The following is a 19,648-nucleotide window of genomic DNA, read 5'->3' on the forward strand; positions in this document are numbered from 1 at the left end:
TGAGTGCCGCGTAACAGAGTGAGCGCCTGTTACTCGTCCCAGCTTCTGCCAACCTAGCAGTTCGAAAGCACGTAAAAACGCAAGTAGAAAAATAGGGACCACTACAGTGGGAAGGTAACAGCGTTCTGTGCGCCTTTGGCATCTAGTCATGCTGGCCACATGACCACGGAGATGTTCTCGGACAAGCGCTGGCTCTTGGGCTTTGAAATGGAGATGAGCACTGGCCCCTAGAGTTGGAAACGACTAGCACGCATGTGCGGGGGAACCTTTACCTTTTAAGTATATGAATTTGGGGAGGTTTATTTCTCAAATTTGTTGGTTTGGGGAAGGAGGAAGAAAGCAAGAGGTAATTTCATTTACATATAAAAGTAAAGGTTTCTCCTGGCCAGTCATGTTTGACTCTAGAGGGTGGTTCTCATCTCCATTTCCTAGCAGAAGGAGCCAGCACTGTCCAAAGACACTTCCGTGGTCATGTACTTAGCCTGACTATACATCAAGGCACACAAAAAGCCGTTCCCTTCCCACTGAAGTGGTACCTATTTATCTACTCGCATTGGCATGCTTTCGAACTAGGTGGGCAGGAGCTGCCTCAAGGGACGGGCACTCACTCTGTCAGATGACAACCAGGTCTCAAACCTGGGGTGTCAACTTTCCAGTTCACAAGCTCAGCGTCTTTAACCGCAGAGCCATTGTGCCCTTCTTTTTATTTACATATAGTAACAAAGCCCTGGCATAGTTTAATAGCACACAGCTTAGTTACATCTCTTCCCTCCATAAGATACATATTTAAAGTATTGAGATCTAATTTACAAGGATCTTTGACAGAATGGATTCATTCCCAGATGAGCTAGCTAAGCAAAGAGAAGAACTAAGTGGTTAAGTCTCTCACTTCCGCCATACCAAATAACTATTCTATTTTTCTACTAATTTCTCAGGACACCTTGATGCACAACAGGAATTACTTCTTGTTCTGGAAGAGGGAGGTAGATGAGAGAGAAATGAAAACAGATGATGAGAATTCTGTCCTAGAAGCGTTGACTGTCATCTAATTTGCTGTTATCAGTGCCAAGTAACTAATTTTAAAAATTCCCAGCTTTCAATGCCTCTTGATTATTTGCAATTCTTAACTAGCTACTTACTTTTCATGTATTTGTTACCTTGCCTGAGAATATTTAGAATGAAAGGTTGCACAGAAAATATGGAATAAATAAATCTAAGGGTGCGCAGGGAATCGAAAGGGCCAGGTAAATAAAATAAAACCAAAATGAATGAATGGAAAGGTGTTTTAAGGGTTGAACTTTCACTGCATGTCCTTAAATTGATCTACAAAGGTAGGACATTATCTTATTGAACTGTGCAAGAACCTCATGCTCACCAATTTTGTATGTCATTCTTTTATTACGTACACCTACATATGTCTACTTGAAGTTCCAATGAATTCAAGAAATATTCTGAAATAAGAATCTACTTGTACTGTACATCAACTGTACAGAAAAGAAAAAAATACTTTGAACCATTAAGTGATGCTTCTCATCTCTGCACATAATTGTGTTAATTGCATCTTGATCATCAAATCCAGCCATACAATTCTTCAGAAGATCTTTATAATATTCTTCAGAAAACCCCCTTTCAAAGTGTGTGTGAAAAAGGGGATCTTCACAGTAGTGACTCTTCAGAATATGGACCAGCAGAGTTATGCAACGCTCTTTCAAATATTTTTATGAAAGTCATGAAAATCTTCACGATACCACTTTATAAAGCCTTGGTAAGACCACACTGGGAATACTGCATCCAGTTTTGGTCGCCACAATGTAAACAGGATGTTGAGACTCTAGAAAGAGTGCAGAAAAGAGCAACAAAGATGATTAGGGGACTGGAGGCTAAATCACATAAAGGTTGCTGGAGGCTAAATCATATATAAAAGGTGGTTGCTGGAAATGGAGGTGTCTAGTTTAATGAAAAGAAGGACTAGGGATGACATGATAGCAGTCTTCCAATATCTCAGGGGTTGCCACAAAGAAGAGGGAGTCAACCTATTCTCCAAAGCACCTGAAGGCAGGACAAGAAGCAACAGATGGAAACTAGTCAAGGAGAGAAGCAACCTAGAACTAAGGAGAAATTTCCTGACAGTTAGAACAATTAATCAGGGGAACAACCTGCCTCCAGAAGCTGTGAATGTTCCAACACTGGAAGTTTTTAAGAAGAGACTGGCCAGCCATTTGTCTGAAATGCTATAGAGTTTCCTGCCTGAGCAGGGGGTTGGACTAGATGACCTCCAAGGTCCTTTCCAATTCTGTTATTCTCTTGTTTACAGTATATTGCGTATTGTTTTATGTGTACTATCTATCTTATCTTGTCGCACTCTTTTTGTGCATAACTGTGTATGCGAGGGGAGAAGTATTATGGATACTTTAAAAAACAGGAATTGGAAATACAATATGTTACTGTAGAAATACTTCACTTTCTTTCAAAGATACAGGAGCAATAAAAGTGTTGGGAATGGAACTCACAATTACAGGACGCAGCATAGAAATAAATGAACAGAATCGGCCACGTTCTTCAATCAGTGCTTTTCTAACAGCCTGTTTCTCTGTTTCTTCAAGAAGAAGATATTTATCATTCACATCCTGCAGTGCACTGTCCAGCTGGGGCTGGATGTCTCCTCTACCTATTCATAACAGAGGAAAAACAAAAGTTGTTTCAGTGCCAAACAATTGTCAATATAATCTGTAAATATTTGGACCATTTTCTTCCATGCAGCCAAACTCACAACAATGGCAACGTACGTGTGTGCACCTCAAGTGATTGGCTGTCACATCAAAATCAACCAACGTAACCTTGTCTAAATCAACAGCAATGAATTTCACCTTTAACTTAAAGCAGGATTCTAATGCAACTGTATACACAAAGCTTTCTTGTATTTTTATTCAAATGATGGCATGTAGATGTTTAAAAAGGTTAAAATTTGCCTTTCAGGCAACAATCAAAAACAAAATCTATTTATATGTTGGTTTATAACATCTATACAGCTGCCAATCTTCCAACCAACCTTGCATAGCTCCCAATCAAATGATAAATATTTTATCTATTTTGACATTTGATGGTGGTTTTCCAACTCAATTCAGGGGAGCCTTGATGTGGAGTAGCTGTTTAGGGCTTTCTTAAATGAAAAGATTAGGGCACAATAAAATTGGATACAAAAGTTTTACTTTCCTTCTTTATAATTTTAGAAATGAGAGTGACTCAATAAAGCAGAACAGCATTAGTATTAAAGATAGCAGCACGCTTTATGTAAGACACAATCAAAGACAGCACATTCTTAGTTAGCCAATTTAGGTAACTTTAAGGTGGAATTGAAAGACCACTAACATTGGTGATCAGTCATGATGATTACATGCTTCCTTTGGGATCAAGGCCCTAGGGCAGGGGTCTTCAAACTTGGCCCTTTTATGACTTGTAGATTTCAACTCCCAGAATTCCTCAGCCAGGCAAGCTGAACTCCACAAGTCATAAAAGGGCCAAGTTTGAAGATCCCTGCCCTAGGACCATCAATACTACTTAATGGAGAAAAATTTCAGCAGCTGGTGCTTATGAAAAGCTCCCAAGCAGATAGAGAAACGCTAGAATGCAATACATCTTCTGGATAGACTTTTGATTTCATTCAGCACATCAGATTTTATGTTCTTTTACGAAGATGGACAATAGGAGTTGTCTTCTGCAATACAGTTATGAGAGAGACTGCAGGTTGTTTTGTGGTGCATTATGAATTTGATACAGAGCAATGCTGAGTCAAAGAAGGCAAGGCAAAATGTTTTGTTTAATATGGAAAGCTGTGTTCTACTTTATCCTTCTTTCCTAGAAATGCTTTTTATTTTGACCTACACTGTCTTCCCAGGTTTTCTAATTTTCCCCATTACTTGTGCCTTTTTTCCATTTAAGTAGAAATGCTGCAAAATTAATTTGCTATATTCTGCACACAAAGCATTTACACCAGGGCTTTTCAACCAGTGGTACGGGTACCACCTGTGGTACACTGGCACCTGGCAGGTGGTACGCGACCATCCTAAAAGTGGTAGTGGAGGAAGGGAATGAGCTGAACCGGTGGCAGCACTGCACAAGCCTGAGCGAAAGATGGCTGGAGCTGCAGAGCTGTCAGGGCTCAGCGGAAGCACCAGGATCTGTGCTTCTTCGGGGCTGTCAGGGCTCAGTGGAAACGCCAGGATCAGCGCCAGGCTCCAGCTGGAGCTCGGCACTAATCCTGGCGCTTCTGCTAAGCCCAGAAAAAGCACCGATCAGCTGGAATGTTGCAGCATCTCCAGGGTCTTGTGATTTACATTCAGATGCTTGGCAACTGATTCATATTTATGATGGTCACAGTGTCCCAGAGTCATGTGAAGTGACCAAAACCTGCTGCAACTACCCAGCAGAGGGGGGGAAATAAAAACCAAACACCCCCCACCTCACCCCCACTGTCAATCTTCAACAGAAATGCTCATAACAATGAAAACCTCAGACAAGAGGAAGAGTGCTGCCGGGAAGGCAGGCAGGTGTCTTGCTTGGCTGTGGCTTGGGGGGCACTTTCTTCAGTGCCATTGTAGCTGACCTATATGAAGGTTATGCAACAACTCTGAAAGGATTTATGGTCTTTCCAGAGATAAGACAGAGGCCATACACATTCTAAAAAACAAATGCTAGCCACCCCCAATTTAAGTCACTCGCACTTTAGAAGCAAAATTTGAAAAAGTTGGTGTGTGTTACAAGTGTGTGCTTATCCACCTGTTTATGTGTACCTGTGTCCTGACTTATTGCAGATTTTTGACAAAGAGGAAAAGAATCTTAACAAGAAAAACACATTTCAATAAACAGGTAAACGAATTCAGTTTAAGTGGCAACATTTCAAAGAAAGCAAATATTTGTATCTCCAATGTATGAATAGTGTTTATCTCCTGTCAAATACCCTTTCAGCATTATTTAAGAGTATTAGAATGACATTTTATATTATTCTAATATGCTAATAGCATCTTACGAAGTTTATATTTAATTTCCAGATTATATTTGTTAATACTGTATCTAAATCCTAGCTAAACAATGGAAGGCAAAGGTATTAACCCAAAAAAAAAGATATTATGAGATGTGGAGGGCACTGCAAAAGAAGACAAACTAAAGTTGTGAGATGGTTCAGAGGGCTTAGTGTGAGGTTGAGTCTGTGGATTAAAAATGCAGCAGGTTTTACATGCGGCTAAACAAAAATGTTCCATGAGGTTTCAGCTGTAGAATAATATGGATAAAAAATATAGTTCCAAGAAATGAAGGATTACAAGGATTAATATTCTGAAGCCCAGATACCCTGTTGTCTGCATTTACACATGTTTAACCAGGTCAAATAAACACTCAGTAATTAAATTTGCACAACAAGCTAAGCTTGATTGGAGTTAATTTTGGTTATGACTTTTAGAGGTTTAATATGTAAACTCACTCAAGAAACTAGGTTAATTTAAATAGCGCATTGTGCAAACCTTGGAAGTGGGCTTATTCCATAAATACTTGAAGTTTGTTATAGGAATATAATCTCTGAATCTACATGTGTAACTTCACTTCCTTTATACCAACAATTCTTTTCTCCCTCCTGGCTCTTCCAAATATTACTGTTTTTGCATCTTAAATCATCACACTCTTAGAACTATCAAGAAGCATAATTAATTCAAGAAGCTGAAGGGACCGTATGTAGCAACTGTTAAAGCCTTGATTTCCACCATGAAAGCCACCAACCAAGAACAAGCTTGATTACACCTTAGAATAAGAGCCCTTTTGATAGGCTGAATCAATCACCAATCATGTCTCAGTTTCCTGTCAAGGAACGGTTTGCCTAGGACAGGGGTAGGCAACCTTGGCTCTTTTATGACTCGTGGACTTCAACTCCCAGAATTCCTGAGCCAGCCATGCTGAGGGGAAAGGGAGAGGTTTCCAAGCTGAGCCATGCTGGCTCAGGAATTCTGGGAGTTGAAGTCCACGAGTCATAAAAGAGCCAAGGTTGCCTACCCTTGTCCTAGGTGATGGGGCTCAAAGTCACTCAGCTACCACTAACCACAATTGTTCAAAGAATCACCGATGATGGGAATGCCATTTCCTGCAGACTTATTCAATCTCTACTGAAGGTTGCTTGCAATTTTTAAGATCCACCAAAGTTACATCAATTGTTAGCTGAATTTCAAAGAAACGAACAACTAAACTGAGGCTGGACTAGAGTTATCTGGCTATTCAAGTGCAACTGTGCATGTTGGAGATATATACTTAAAAATACTAATTCAGGCCCAAACTCTCCAGTTAAGTCCTGCGAGATACCATATGAATGTAAGTAAGTAGGAGCTTAGATGTACAGGAGTTTCAAGTCTGTGGTTCAATCAATTTCCAACTATCAGGATGAAATTTAAGAAACCATCAATTTCAGGTTCTTACAGTATTTAATATCAGCGTTATCAATTACCTAAGGATGAGGGAGACTTGCAATAGTTGTTGGAAGCAAAAATCCTAGCTTTCCATCTATATATGTGGCTGGCTCAGTCAAAGTTCTTCCTGTCAAATTTCACGACTAAGTTTTTCTTTTATCAATATGCAGCATATTCCCAGAATTTAATGGATCTCCTTGCCTAGGGTAAGGTTAGGATACAGCATATATCTATACCAGTTACTTTGCACGTATACCAAATCACTTATACGTATCCATTACTTCTCCATTACCTCTGAGAGAAGCCATTCAGAATGCCAACAGAAGGAAGAGGAGAGATATGTCAAACCATTCAGGGGCAACAGATAAAAATGCCTGACTCATAATCTAATTTGATGTATATATTTGTTCTAGAAGAAACGGATACACTGCATACGGTTTGTGGGACATATATGCTCACAAACCCATTACAAATAGCCCTTGATTTACAATCACAATTGAGGACAGAATTTCTGTCGTTTAGCAGCACCCTTCTTTGGGGTGACACACCAGCATTCACCTGACAACTATTCTGAAAGACGCATCCCGTTCTTGTGTGCTTTTTGGACGGTACGGAGGTGGCTTGAGAATGAGGTATGCTCTTGCGCAACCTCCAGATCTGCTGAAAGTTGCATGAGAGGGCTGTGGTCTCGTGGGTGTTTTGTGTGTGCCCTCTGGAGCCTCCCAAAATTGTGTAAGAATGGGGGGGGGGGCATGCTTTCATGCAGTTTTTGGGAGAGGTCACAGAAGAGCATTCTCTGCAGCTGCTTAAAGGAAAAGGCCTCGTGCAAGCTGGAGCAGCCACAGGTGTGCCACAGGGGGGCTGTCAAGGGACAGAGAACATGGCCTGAAGGTAAGTGGCATGTGACAGATCCTGGAGAATGGCGTGAGGCAGTCTTTTGAGTGGCATCAGGGCAGCGGTGACTCCACTTCAGGTCCAGACTTGGCACTGCTGCCAAGTGCTGCTGTTCAGCATGGCCAGGACAGTGGGGGGATAGATAGAAAACTGTTTCTCCTTTGTTCAGGGTGTGTGTGTGTGTGTGTGTGTGTGTGTGTGTCTGTGTTTCTTACCCGCCGAGCCCAAAAGGTTCACTATCACTGCACTAGTACCATAAAGTGACCACCGCCAGAATGACCCCAACCAGCCACCAGGAAGAGTGCAGGGTGAAACTTACCCAGTGCCTCTGCTGTCAAGAAAGCTGAGCATGATGGGAAATAGCAGGATGCAAAAATTGACACACACAAAAAAAAAGGAAAATAAAAGAAGTCAAAACCAGCGTTCCAGCACTCCAAGGGTTCAATCATCATTCTAAGCTTGAAGAGAAACACACTGATCCCAGCTCCATTTTTCCAACAAAATCTTTTGCATAAGTCTTTTTCTGAGTTACGAGTCATGGGGTGGTGATGGTCCTTCAGCTTTTTATGTGTCAACTAAACCTGATTCATCTTGATGAATTGGAACAGGAACCATAAAAAAACCCATATTCTGATCCTTAAAATCATGACTCAAGATGATCCTCTTTTTTTGTCTGTTCACACATTCTGGCTCTTCTCCTCCTCCCCCCCCCCCCGCCAATGTCCAAGAGAACCAGAAAATACCAGCCAAGCTAAGTCCAAATGTCCTAAGTTAGAATTTGAAAATAATCTCATGAAATGGATTCGCAAATGTTGGGTAACAAATTGAACCTTGCCATTTGGCACAAGACCTGCCTGGTTCAAAAAAATTATAGTTAAAGAAATAGGAAAGGAGACTAGAAACAGAAAAGGGAAAACAAAGGATTGTATTAAATCTTCAATAAGTCGGGTTGAAAACAGCCATCAAACCGCTTTCTCAAACTTCTATCCTCTAGGTAAATTGGATTATAAATACTATTATTCCGCATGCTTCAGTAGTTTGCCTGTGTTTTATCCATGCTGTGTGACCTGCATGGGTTCCTGGCTTTTATCCGACTGCCATTCAATATCCCCTTTATAGCCAGGTTACTTGTGCAGTCACCACTTCCAGAAGAGATCAACCCATCCCAATTGGATTAGATAGGGTGGGATCACTCTAGGTCCCCTCTATTAAATATGATCTTCTGGCCAAGCTTTTCTGTAGCTGTACCTACAAAATGGAACTGTCTCTCCCTGATGTTGTGTTAAAGGAGTTTTCATCTTTTCTTTTTATGATTTACGAATGTTTCTTGGCCATCTAGGGTTCTTGCATATAATAAGCAGCCAATTTTTCCCCCCAAATAAATGAAGAATACAAAAGGCAATCGAGATTAAAATAACGTACTATGCAGCAATTGCATCCCAACACAATTATTACATATATTAGCGATGCCTGCTGCTGTGGATATCGTTTGCTTTCTGGGCTCAATATTGCCACTTCTACTCCAAGCAATTTTGTTCAAACTCATTGATAACAATTCATCGGCGCTAAACCAACAAAACTGGAGCTGACCAGACACTTCTCTCTGTATTGTGTGTGCGATTTTTTAAAAAATTTATCCCACGTGTTTTGTATTCTTGGAACAGCTGAAATAGTTTCCGAAGTTGACTGCAAATCTGCCATAACTATATTTTTACAGATCTAGAAAAAACCAGGCTTAAATCTAACAGATAAGTGGTCCTTGATTTACAACCGCAATGGAGCCTACCAATTATATTTGTAAGTCGTGATGGTTGCAAAGTGGGTCATCACACGACTGATCCGATTTTATCTTTTCTTAATCGTAGTCATTAAATGGTTAACTGAAGTGGTTAAATGAAACCATTGTTCGCTGCGGGGTATATTTTTTTGCCAAAAACTGGAAATGCTGGGTTTGGGCAAAAATGTCATAAATTGCAGCCATGTGACTGAGGGACTCTGTAAACGGCTGTAAATGGGGGTCAGCTGCCTAGCACCCAAAATGTCACATGACCGGGGAGGCAGAATTTTAAAACTGGGTCTTAAGTACCTTTGCCAGTGTCCATCATAACTTTGATGGTTGCTAAGCAACTGATCATAAGCCCAGGAGTGCCTGTATTGCATTTTCACTTTCACTTTGTTTGCCTGCTTTTTTCTTTACTGAAGCTTGTGAAGAATTGATGCCACAGACACTGATGCTTCTTTTTGTTGTTTTTGATTCACAATGCCATCTTCACCAACTGCTTTTTAAGCTGTGATAGGTGGTATGCAGTGGTATTCATTGCAGTGACTTAGATTCCCTCTTTTTTTTCCTTCCTCCCCCAAATTAATTTCTTCTTTAAAGGGTTTTAAAGAGGTTGCTCATTTTTAGCTACAAGTACTTCCAGATGTTGTTTTTGAATTGCCCACCGAGAAAAAGAACTTTGCCATGGACAATATATTTTCCCAGTGAGATGCTTTCTGTTGAAGACTTTTGGAAATGCTTTGCCAGAAAGTAAAATAACTCCCCATTTATAACCCTCTTTGCATCTGTCAATAACATCCAAAATGGATACCCATTTTTGATAGGAGGGGATACTATAATTGCCCACCATTAAAAAAAGTCTAGTTCAGCAGCTGACCTAAAAACTAATTGGGGTGGGGGGAAAATGCATACGAGAGAAGAAAGTTACAACTAAACATTTGAAAATTCTTCTCAAAATGTGATTTTAGATCTACAGCGCTGAACTTGCCTACGCTAGATTTTGTGCTAGTTTCAATATATTACAGGTAGTCCTTGACTTACAACCATTTGTTTAGTGACCATTTGAAGTAACAATGACACTGAAAAAAGTTACTTACAACTGGCCCTCATGCTTATAACCGTTGCACCATCCCCACAATCACGTGATCAGAATTTGGGTGTTTGGCAACTAGCATGTATTTATCATGGTTGCTGCACCCTGGGCTCATCTGATCCCCATTTGAAATCTTCTCAGCTGCCTTTCAACAAAAAAAATCAATAGGGTAGGGGTCTTCAAACTTGGCCCTTTTATGACTTGTGGACTTCAACTCCCAGAATTCCTCAGCCAGCGTGCCTGGGAGTTGGAAGTCCACAAGTCATAAAAGGGCCAAGTTTGAAGACCCCTGCAATTGCGAAAGCAGCAATGGCTTAATGATCACGTGATTTGCTTTTAACGACTGCTGTGATTCATTTAACAACACCAAAAGGCCATAAAATCAAGTGCTAGTCACTTACAACCACCGTGCATAGCAACAGAAATTCTGCTCCCAATTGTGGACGTAAATTGAGGACTGCCAGCATGTACTTTCTGTTCAAACAAGATTCTAGCGCAGTGTTTTTCAAACTTGGCAACTTTTAAGATGTGTAGACTTCAATTCTGGGAGCTGAAGTCCATTCATCAAAGTTGCCAAGTTTAAAAAACACTGCTCTAGAACTAATCCTACATCAGGACCCAAACAATACTGTTTAAAAAAAAACTTAGCATACCTTCCCTTTTGTGAGGGAACCGGTTCCGAGTGGCTCTTTCACTGTTTCAGGTTGCTGACCCCTGGGCTAGGGGTTCACATACTTTTTCCACCCTGCACTGTGAATGTTTCCATCTTATGTTCAATTAAAACATGACAACAGCTAATGTTTGTGTAGTATTATTTTAAGCAGACTGTGTTTTTCTATTGTTGTGACTTACATGATGTTTAGAGCGCATTTTATGGCCAATTCATGCAAAACTCCACATAATCCCAAAGGGTTCACATACTTTTTCTTGCAACTGTATATTATCCTGAGTTTAAGCTATAGGTAGGCAACCATGGCTCTTTTATAACTCGTGGATTTCAACTCCCAGAATTCCTGAGCTAGCCATGTTGAGGGGAAAGGAAGAGGTTTCCAAGCTGAGCCATGCTGGCTCAGGAATTCTGGGAGTTGAACTCCACAAGTCATAAAAGAGCCAAGGTTGCCTACTGGTTTAAGCTAAAACCAAATTGAATGAATGGAGAGACCTTTTTAGTGTGAAGTTTTAAAGTTTAGGTTAAGAGAGGTGAACATGGGCTGCAAAGGCAGAACATTGGAATGTTTAATTTCCAATAAACCGCTGACTTTGTTAAATCTACAAAGGGGAAGAGCAGATTAGCAGATTAATCATTAAAAGCAATATTAGCAGGAAATTCTAATACTGTAGACTAGAAGACGGCAAGGACAAAATAATTCTGACCTGTTGCAATAAAAGTGACGCATTCATCCAGTAACCACAGGTCAAGCTTGGCCCAAAGAAACTTTTACCTCTTACTTAGGGCAGGCTCAGCCTAACCGAGGCTTATCTGGAAAAGCTACAAGATAATTCAGTTCCAAGAAGTTCTGCTCCACTCTCAGAAGGCTGATACAAGTAGACCTTGACTGTTTGTTTAGGGACCATTTGAAGTGACAATGGCACTGAATAGTGACTTTTGACCGTTTTTCACCTGACCGTTGCAGCATCTCCATAATCAGGTGATCAAAATTCAAGCGCTTGGCAAATCACTCATATTTATGACGGCTGCAGTATCCTGGGGTCATGTGATCACCTTTTGCAACCTTTGGACAAGTACAGTCAATGGGGAAGCCAGATTCACTTCACAACCATGTTAGTTAACTTCAACAACTGCAGTGACTCACTTAACAACTGTGGCAGGAAAGGTCCTAAAATGGAGCAAAACTCACTCAACAATGGTCTTGCTTAGCAACAGGAATTTTGGGCTCAATTGTGGTCGTTAAGCCGAGGACTACCTCTATCGCTGTAATCGTGAAGTAATACTCTTCCTGTTTTCATTGCCATATTCTATCCGTTGTGGCTTAAACCAGGGATCCTCAACCTTGGTAACTTTAAGACTCGTGGACTTCAACTCCCAGAATTCCTCAGCCAGCAAAGCTTTCCTCTGCAGCTGGGAAAGCAGCAGTGGCTTAATGATCATGTGATTCACTTTTAACAACTGCCGTGATTCATTTAACAACACCAAAAGGCCATAAAATCAAGTGCGACTTGCTTACAACCACCGTGCATAGCAACAGAAATTCTGCTCCCAATTGTGGACATAAATTGAGGACTGCCAGCATGTACTTTCTGTTCAAACAAGATTCTAGCGCAGTGTTTTTTAAACTTGGCAACTTTTAAGATGTGTGGACTTCAATTCTGGGAGTTGAAGTCCATTCATCAAAATTGCCAAGTTTAAAAAACACTGCGCTAGAACTAATCCTACATCAGGACCCAAACAATACTGTTTAAAAAAAAAACCTTAACATACTGTAGTTTTGGACTTCACAAAATTCAACACTGCAGTCATTTATTCATACTTTTTACCTTCTCAATTTCAAGCAAAAGCAAAGACTTAATGTTCTACTAATAAACCTTTACAGATATAACTGATTTAAAAAGTAAAGATATAACTGAAATATTTTGACAGCCGCTGGCTGAGGAATTCTGAGTCCACAAGTCTTAAAGCTGCCAAGGTTGGAGACCCCTGGCTTAAACAGTTCAGGATGGGCTTAACACTTACAGAACTGGATTCAAAATAGTATCAAAATCAGAAGCGTGCAAACTGCGGCCCTCGAGATGATTTTAAACTGCAGCTCTTAGGAGCATCCACAAGCATGATTGATTGTAAGGATTCTGGAGGCTGCTAGGTCAGCAACTTTCAGAGAACCACATATATTCAGCCTGCAGTAGGAGATATGGAAATTCTTCTCCCTACCCAATAACCTCAGAGTAGTTTTTCACTGTACAAGCCATCTTCCGGCAGCTGAACGTAGAACAGCAGGGTTTTCAGTGGAAAAACTGACTTCAAACCAAGGCACTAACTCCCATCATTAAAAGGTATTTGTGGTTTAACTGATGAAAAAATGTTAAAACATCTGCGTGAATTACAGGTAATTTTCAACTTACCACCACAATAGGGAACACAAAATCTGCTGCTGTGTCATTATGTGACCATACTTGATTTTACAACCTTTTTTTGCTGTAGTCGTTAAGCGAGGCATCACGTGGCCATGGCATGAGGCCTTAAATGGCTTCTGCATTGATTTTGCTTATTGGAAACGGGCTAGGAAGGTTGCAAATAGTGACCCTGTGACTGCAGGATGGTGCAATAATATTGTAAATGCACAACAATTCCCAAGCGCTGGATCATGGAGATATTACAATGGTCTTAAATCCCAGGACAGTCATAAGTCACTTTTCTCAGTGCTGTTGTAACTTTGAATAGTTGCTGAATGGATGGTTGTTAAGCAAGGATTTCTTGCAGTTCTACTGCCTTAACCACACTGAATTCTGCCCAGGTCAAATAAATTCCCAGCAATCCAAAAGCATTGACCATAGGAATAGCACAATCTAAAAATGGAACACCAAAAGGATTTTACCAGTACATCAACCCCAAAGTTTCAGCTGGTACCCTCACTTCTGATTTTAGAGTCAACTCAAAAATTTTAAACTTGTCTTTTAACAATCTGAATGCCTTGCAAGGATGAACAGTTGCTTTTATTATGTAGCACTGTTATATGAAGATTTTGCTTTGATAGCAATACACTTAAGACTTATATACCGCTTCACAGTGCTTTACAGCCCTCTCTAAGAGGTTTACAGAGTTATCATCTTGCCCCCAACAATCTGGGTCCTCATTTTATCGAACTCGGAAGGGTGGAAGGCTGAGTTTGCCTTGAGCCAATGAGGATCAAACTGCCAAACTGCAGAGAGCTGGCAGTCAGCAGAACTAGCCTGCAATACTGCAGTCTAAGTACTACACCACCATGGCTTATAAGCATTCAGAGATCAATTGGGGAAGTGTAAAAATCTTGTTAAACGTATAAATGGGTTTCTGGCCATACTATGTGGCAGTCAGCATAACTGTTGCATTCCAGTAATTTTCCTACTGCTGTCCAACACTTGTGATTTTCAACAGATTGATTAATTTTGCAAAAAGAAGCTGTTATCTGTTTGTTTATATTATATTTTGATCCCTCTGCAATCACAAGAAGATTCTCAAAAGCTACGTCAGTAAACTAAAAGAAGAGGCAGTTAATCCAAAGCACCTAAGCACCTAAGGACAGGACAAAAAGTAACACATGGAAACTTAACAAAGAGATACCCAACTTAGAACTAAGGAGAAATTTTCTATCAGTGAGAACAATTAGTCAGTAGAATAGCTTGCCTCCAGAAGTTGTGGATGCTCCATCACAAGAGATTTTTAAGAAGACATTGGACAGGAATGGTATAGGGTCTCCTGACTGAGCAGGGGATTGGATCAGAAGACCTCCAAAGTCCCTTCCAACTACGGATATTCTGTATTCTGTAACTTCGCAGTTAAAACTCGCAAGCCAATCACTTTGGGGCTCCCGATGGGAGCGTTTAAATACTAAAATGTACGTGTTACTTGAAGAAGAGAACTCTTCTTTCCTTTTCTTGTGAGCAAAATGTTGTGTCCTATTTCACAGACTCACCAATTTCTTGAAACAGAAGGGAAGAATTATCCAACCAAGTTTACATACTTGGAGTAGGAGTATGTCCCCATAATTTTCTAACTTATTATTTCTCAGTAGCATTTCTATTCTAATTAAGAAATCATAATATACAAATACAGCTTTCAATTTTGAATAAACAACATGCCTTTGATGTTGCAAGAAGCACTCCTATGGTCCCAGAAATGCGGATGAAAATTAAATTGGTATTAAAAAAACCATGTCTGTGTTCATTTTCGGGCCTCCGGCAGTCCTAGACTTATCTCTTCAACGTCTCTGGAGCAGTAAACTTGATTTATTTACTTGTTTGTTTATTCTCATTTTTTTAAGAAGGTGTGTACTTCCATAATCTAATTCCACTAAATTGAAATGTACTAATAAGGGTGGCTCTGGAATTAAGTGGAACCAGCTTTTTGTCCAATTTTGCATTCCACTGAGAAGCAATAGTTCTGTCTAGCAAGTTCAACAAAGGATGTCACTCAGGGTTGATCACAGATGAGGAACTGAAAGCCAGCTCAACAGCTATATGGAGTCATAGTTTTGCAACTTTTTGCTTCGGGATAAAAGTGGAACCTTCTGATCAGGTCTCTATCAAGACAGTGAAGGAAAAATGAGAGAACCATACCTTTCTTTGCTTTCTTCTGAAGCTTCAGGGTATCTGAAGATTTCTTTTTTATTTCCTGGCGTGCTTTTTTGTATTCTATGAAGAGAGTGAGAGCAAGAGAGAGATTGTATATAAACATATTTGATGGGCAATGGTGCTAGAAACACAAATTTGCAATGTTGGAGAAGAATTTTAATAGTAGTACTGCAAAAGCATAAGCTGTGCTGAATTCAGTGGGCTTATGCCAAGGTAAGCTTATACGAGATTGAAGCTTGAGCAACTTTCATTTTAAGGCCCTAATGCATTTAATAGTTTGCACAAACAAAGGTCAAGAAAGAATAGGAAAACATAATCAACTGAGGTTAAAAGGTAAAGGTAAAGGTTCCCCCGCACATGCGTGCTAGTCGTTTCTGACTCTAGGGGCCGGTGCTCATCTCAGAAGCTGGGACGAGTAACAGGCGCTCAGTCTGTTACGCGGCACTCGGGATTCGATCTGCCAAACTGCCGACCGTCCTAACCCACTGAGCCACTGTGTCCCTCAACTGAGGTTACAGGGAGTCATAAGTAATCACAGAAGGGATTCTTAGCAATTGCAACAGATTGCCATGCCTTCCTTTTTTATATAGAAGAATAAGGTCACGGTACTAATCAATTTATGATCTGGAACAAGCAGGGCCCTTTTTGACCAGCAGTTTGAATGTATACCTATCCTCCTGTACCCAAAAACAAAATATAGGACAAATCAAGCAATATTTTGTGCCACTTTAGATACTGACAATTTTATTACAAAACGGACTCGAGACTTCATTCATCTCAGCAGATGCTTAAAAAGCCAGATGTGTGTGTGTGTGTGTGTGTGTGTGTGTGTGTGTGTGTGTGTGTGTGTGTACGTACACAGCAGGGGTCCCCAGCCTGTGGGCCGTGACCCAATACCGGTCGGTGGCCTGTGGACCACCAGAATGGCTGTCCATGCACGTGGGTGCCAGCACCGCCGTGGGTGCGTGCAGCCCGCTTGCGCATGAACATGGGCGCTAGCGCCACCACCCTGCGTGTCTCCATTTTGTGCATTCACGTGCGCATGTGCACATACACTTTCCTGCTCCTCCCTTTCCCTCCGCGCTACCAACCCAGAATGTTTGGGGAGCTCTGGTATAGAGCATGTGCGTAAATACAGCATATAGAAGAGGATAAATCGTAAACTGGGTGATCAGAGCAAAATCTGTTTGCTTTTTTAAAAGGCCATCACATTATCAACAGAAACTATTGTGCATTATCATAATGTTGAAAATGTTAAGACCATGGAGGGTAACTCACTGCTCAGTGTAGGAATCCAGGTTAAAGCATCTACAGCAAATGTCTATCCAATTTTTAAAGGAAGACCTTTTGTGCCTTTCTTATATCTACACCTAGATATAGATAGATATATAGATATAAGAAGGGACGCAGTGGCTCAGTGGGTTAGGATGCTGAGCTTGTCGATCAGAAGGTCGGCAGTTTGGCGGGTCGAATCCCAAGTGTGCGTAACAGAATGAGCGCCTGTTACTTGTCCCAGCTTCTGCCAACCTAGCAGTTCAAAAGCACGTAAAAATGCAAGTAGAAAAATAGGGTCCACTACGGTGGGAAGGTAACAGTGTTCCGTGCCCCTTTGGCATCTAGTCATGCCGGCCACATGCCCACGGAGACGTCCTCGGACAAGCGCTGGCTCTTTGGCTTTGAAACGGAGATGAGCACCGGCCCCTAGAGTCGGAAACGACTAGCACGCATGTGCGGGGGAACCTTACCTTATAGATATAAGAGAGATGGTGGACCAATTATTGTGATGCTAAAGGCCACAATTTGAGTGTAACTTGTCAATATGTGAGTGGCGAGTATTTTTAGGGAAGTTTTGAAAGGTTTGCTACTTGAAATATGACATTCTTACAGGGTACATTTTAAGGCCTACACTGTAATTTTTATCTGCTTCCCATCTCATTAAATGTCACCTTTGATCTTCTGCTGCAAAAAAAAAAAGGATTTGGGGACAATATCAGGGTTTCAAGTTCTCCTGCCCAGCACCAGGCAACTGGCTGGATTGTTAAAACAGTTTCTATTGTTAGGAAAAAATTTTCTTAATATCCTGCAGGAATGTGCCTTCTTGTATATGAAGACTATTGTTCCGTGTTCTGAGACAGCTGAAGTCTTGCCTCAGCAATAACTGTTTAGGGAATGTTGCTGTTAACATTGTGGGAGCCATTGTCTGAAAGGAACAAACTCCTCAGCAGGCAGATTTTAACAGCCTGTAGGGGAAACAGCAAATAGCCTTGAAGGACACAGGAAGAAAAGCTGCAGGGGGGGAAGAAAAGCGGGGTCAAGAAAAGAATTTGAGAAAATGTATTAGCCAAGCCCCTCCTTCGTTCACAAGGAGAGAATGTGAGGGAGGAGAGAAGGACATTCAGACTTGCAAGATTCTGTTGCCCAGAGGTAGGCAATCTTGGCTCCTTTATGACTCGTGGACTTCAACTCCCAGAATTCCTGAGCCGGCATGACTCAGCTTGGAAACCTTTCCCTTTCCCCTCAGCATGGCTGGCTCAGGAATTCTGGGAGTTGAAGTCCACGAGTCATAAAAGAGCCAAGGTGGCCTACCCCTGGACTAGCTGTTATGATCAAAGTAGTTCTGACATCTCTATATAGGTAGTCTTCGACTTAAAACCATTTGTTGAATGACCGTTCAAAGTTACAACGGTGCTGAAAAAAGTGACTTATGGCTGTTTTTCACTTATATGACTATAGCAGCACCTGTGACAAGCTCGAAGCGCTCGCATGATGTTGCCACCATTACTGCTTCTCAGCTTGTCAACACGCTAGGGGGGAGGAGAGAGGGAAGCGGAACGCAGGTTCCTAACAACAAGCCGTGGGAACCAAAAACGTTTCAACAGGCATTGCCAGCTCACAGAGACACTTTCCCATAACAGTATTTCAAGACTTGATTGGACAGTGTGACCTACACTAACAAGGGGAGGGAGGATTCTATATTTTAATTATAGTGGTTTGAGCGGGAAATATCAAGAGTTGGTTTTGCTTTCATTTGTGCCAAAATGATGTACTCAATAAAGTTTTGCATAAAAAGAGATTGGATCGTCTTGTTGGTGCTTACTCAGTTGGGTTCATCAGTTGGAACTTTGACAACCTGTGTGGTCCCGTGAACAAAATTTGGATGCTTAGCAACTGGTTCATATTTATGGCAGTTGCACTGTCCTGGAATCATGTGGATGACTTATTGTGACCTTCTGACAAGAGCAAGCCAGATTCACTTTACAGCCACGTTAACTAATTTAACAATTGCAGTGGTTCATTTAACAACTGTGGCAAGAAAAGTCATTAAATGGGGGAAAACCTCACTTAACGACTATCTCGCTTAGCAACATAAATTTGGGGCTGAACTGTGGTCGCAAGTCAAGGTGTACGTCTGACTGTCTATCTAGTTATCTGGCTACCTACCTATCTACCTATCTTGAATGCTGCCCATCTTGACAAAGTGTAGTGTGTAGTGAATCAGCCACCTCCAATGTACTACACCCCCCCACTGGGGTCCCAGGTAAGTTGGCACAGCGATGTTTTCAAGGTCTTTCAGAAGGCCAGAAGGATAGGAGCAGATCTAACCTCAAGGGGTAGGATATTTTTTTGGGGGGGAGCTATGGCAGAAAAAGCTCTACTTATGGACTCTGCCAGCTAAAATTCTTTGGCTGACGGTTACTGCAGCATGCCCCTATTGGTATGAGTAAGGTAAAGGTAAAGGTTCCCCCACATATGCGTGCTAGTTGTTTTCAACTCTAGGGGCCGGTGCTCATCTCCGTTTCAAAGCCGAAGAGCCAGCGTTTGTCCGAGGACGTCTCCTTGGTCATGTGGCCGGCATGACTAGATGCCAAAGGCGCACAGAACGCTGTTACCTTCCCACCGTAGTGGTCCCTATTTTTCTACTTGCATTTTTACGTGCTTTCGAACAGCTAGGTTGGCAGAAGCTGGGATGAGTAACAGGTGCTCACTCTGCTACGTGGCACTCAGGATTTGACCCGCCAAACTGCCGATCTTCTGATCGACAAGCTCAGCGTCCTAACCCAGTGAGCCACCGCGTCCCTATATTGGTATGAGTAGGGTGGGCTAATCCCATTGGGTGAGCCGGTTTCTCAGATAGCCTATGCTGTTGGT

General features: G+C 41.4%; 1 protein-coding gene and 1 long non-coding RNA gene across 2 annotated transcripts in view; one reads left to right on the forward strand and one right to left on the reverse strand.

The window, feature by feature from the left end:
- The window catches only part of MTSS1 (MTSS I-BAR domain containing 1), a 155,585-nt gene that overhangs the window by 22,680 nt on the left and 113,257 nt on the right, over positions 1–19,648 (reverse strand). The window contains 2 exon segments of the mRNA XM_083357612.1: positions 2,511–2,668; positions 15,485–15,559. Of these exon segments, the coding sequence (XP_083213738.1) occupies positions 2,511–2,668; positions 15,485–15,559 (233 nt within the window).
- On the forward strand, positions 978–18,395 carry LOC310637256. Its single transcript, XR_014491897.1, has 3 exons — positions 978–1,069; positions 4,812–4,866; positions 18,233–18,395. It is a non-coding gene; the product is annotated as an uncharacterized lncRNA (long non-coding RNA).

This window comes from Vipera ursinii, assembly GCF_947247035.1.
Source record: "Vipera ursinii genome assembly, chromosome: 3".
Taxonomy (NCBI): Eukaryota; Metazoa; Chordata; class Lepidosauria; order Squamata; family Viperidae; genus Vipera; species Vipera ursinii.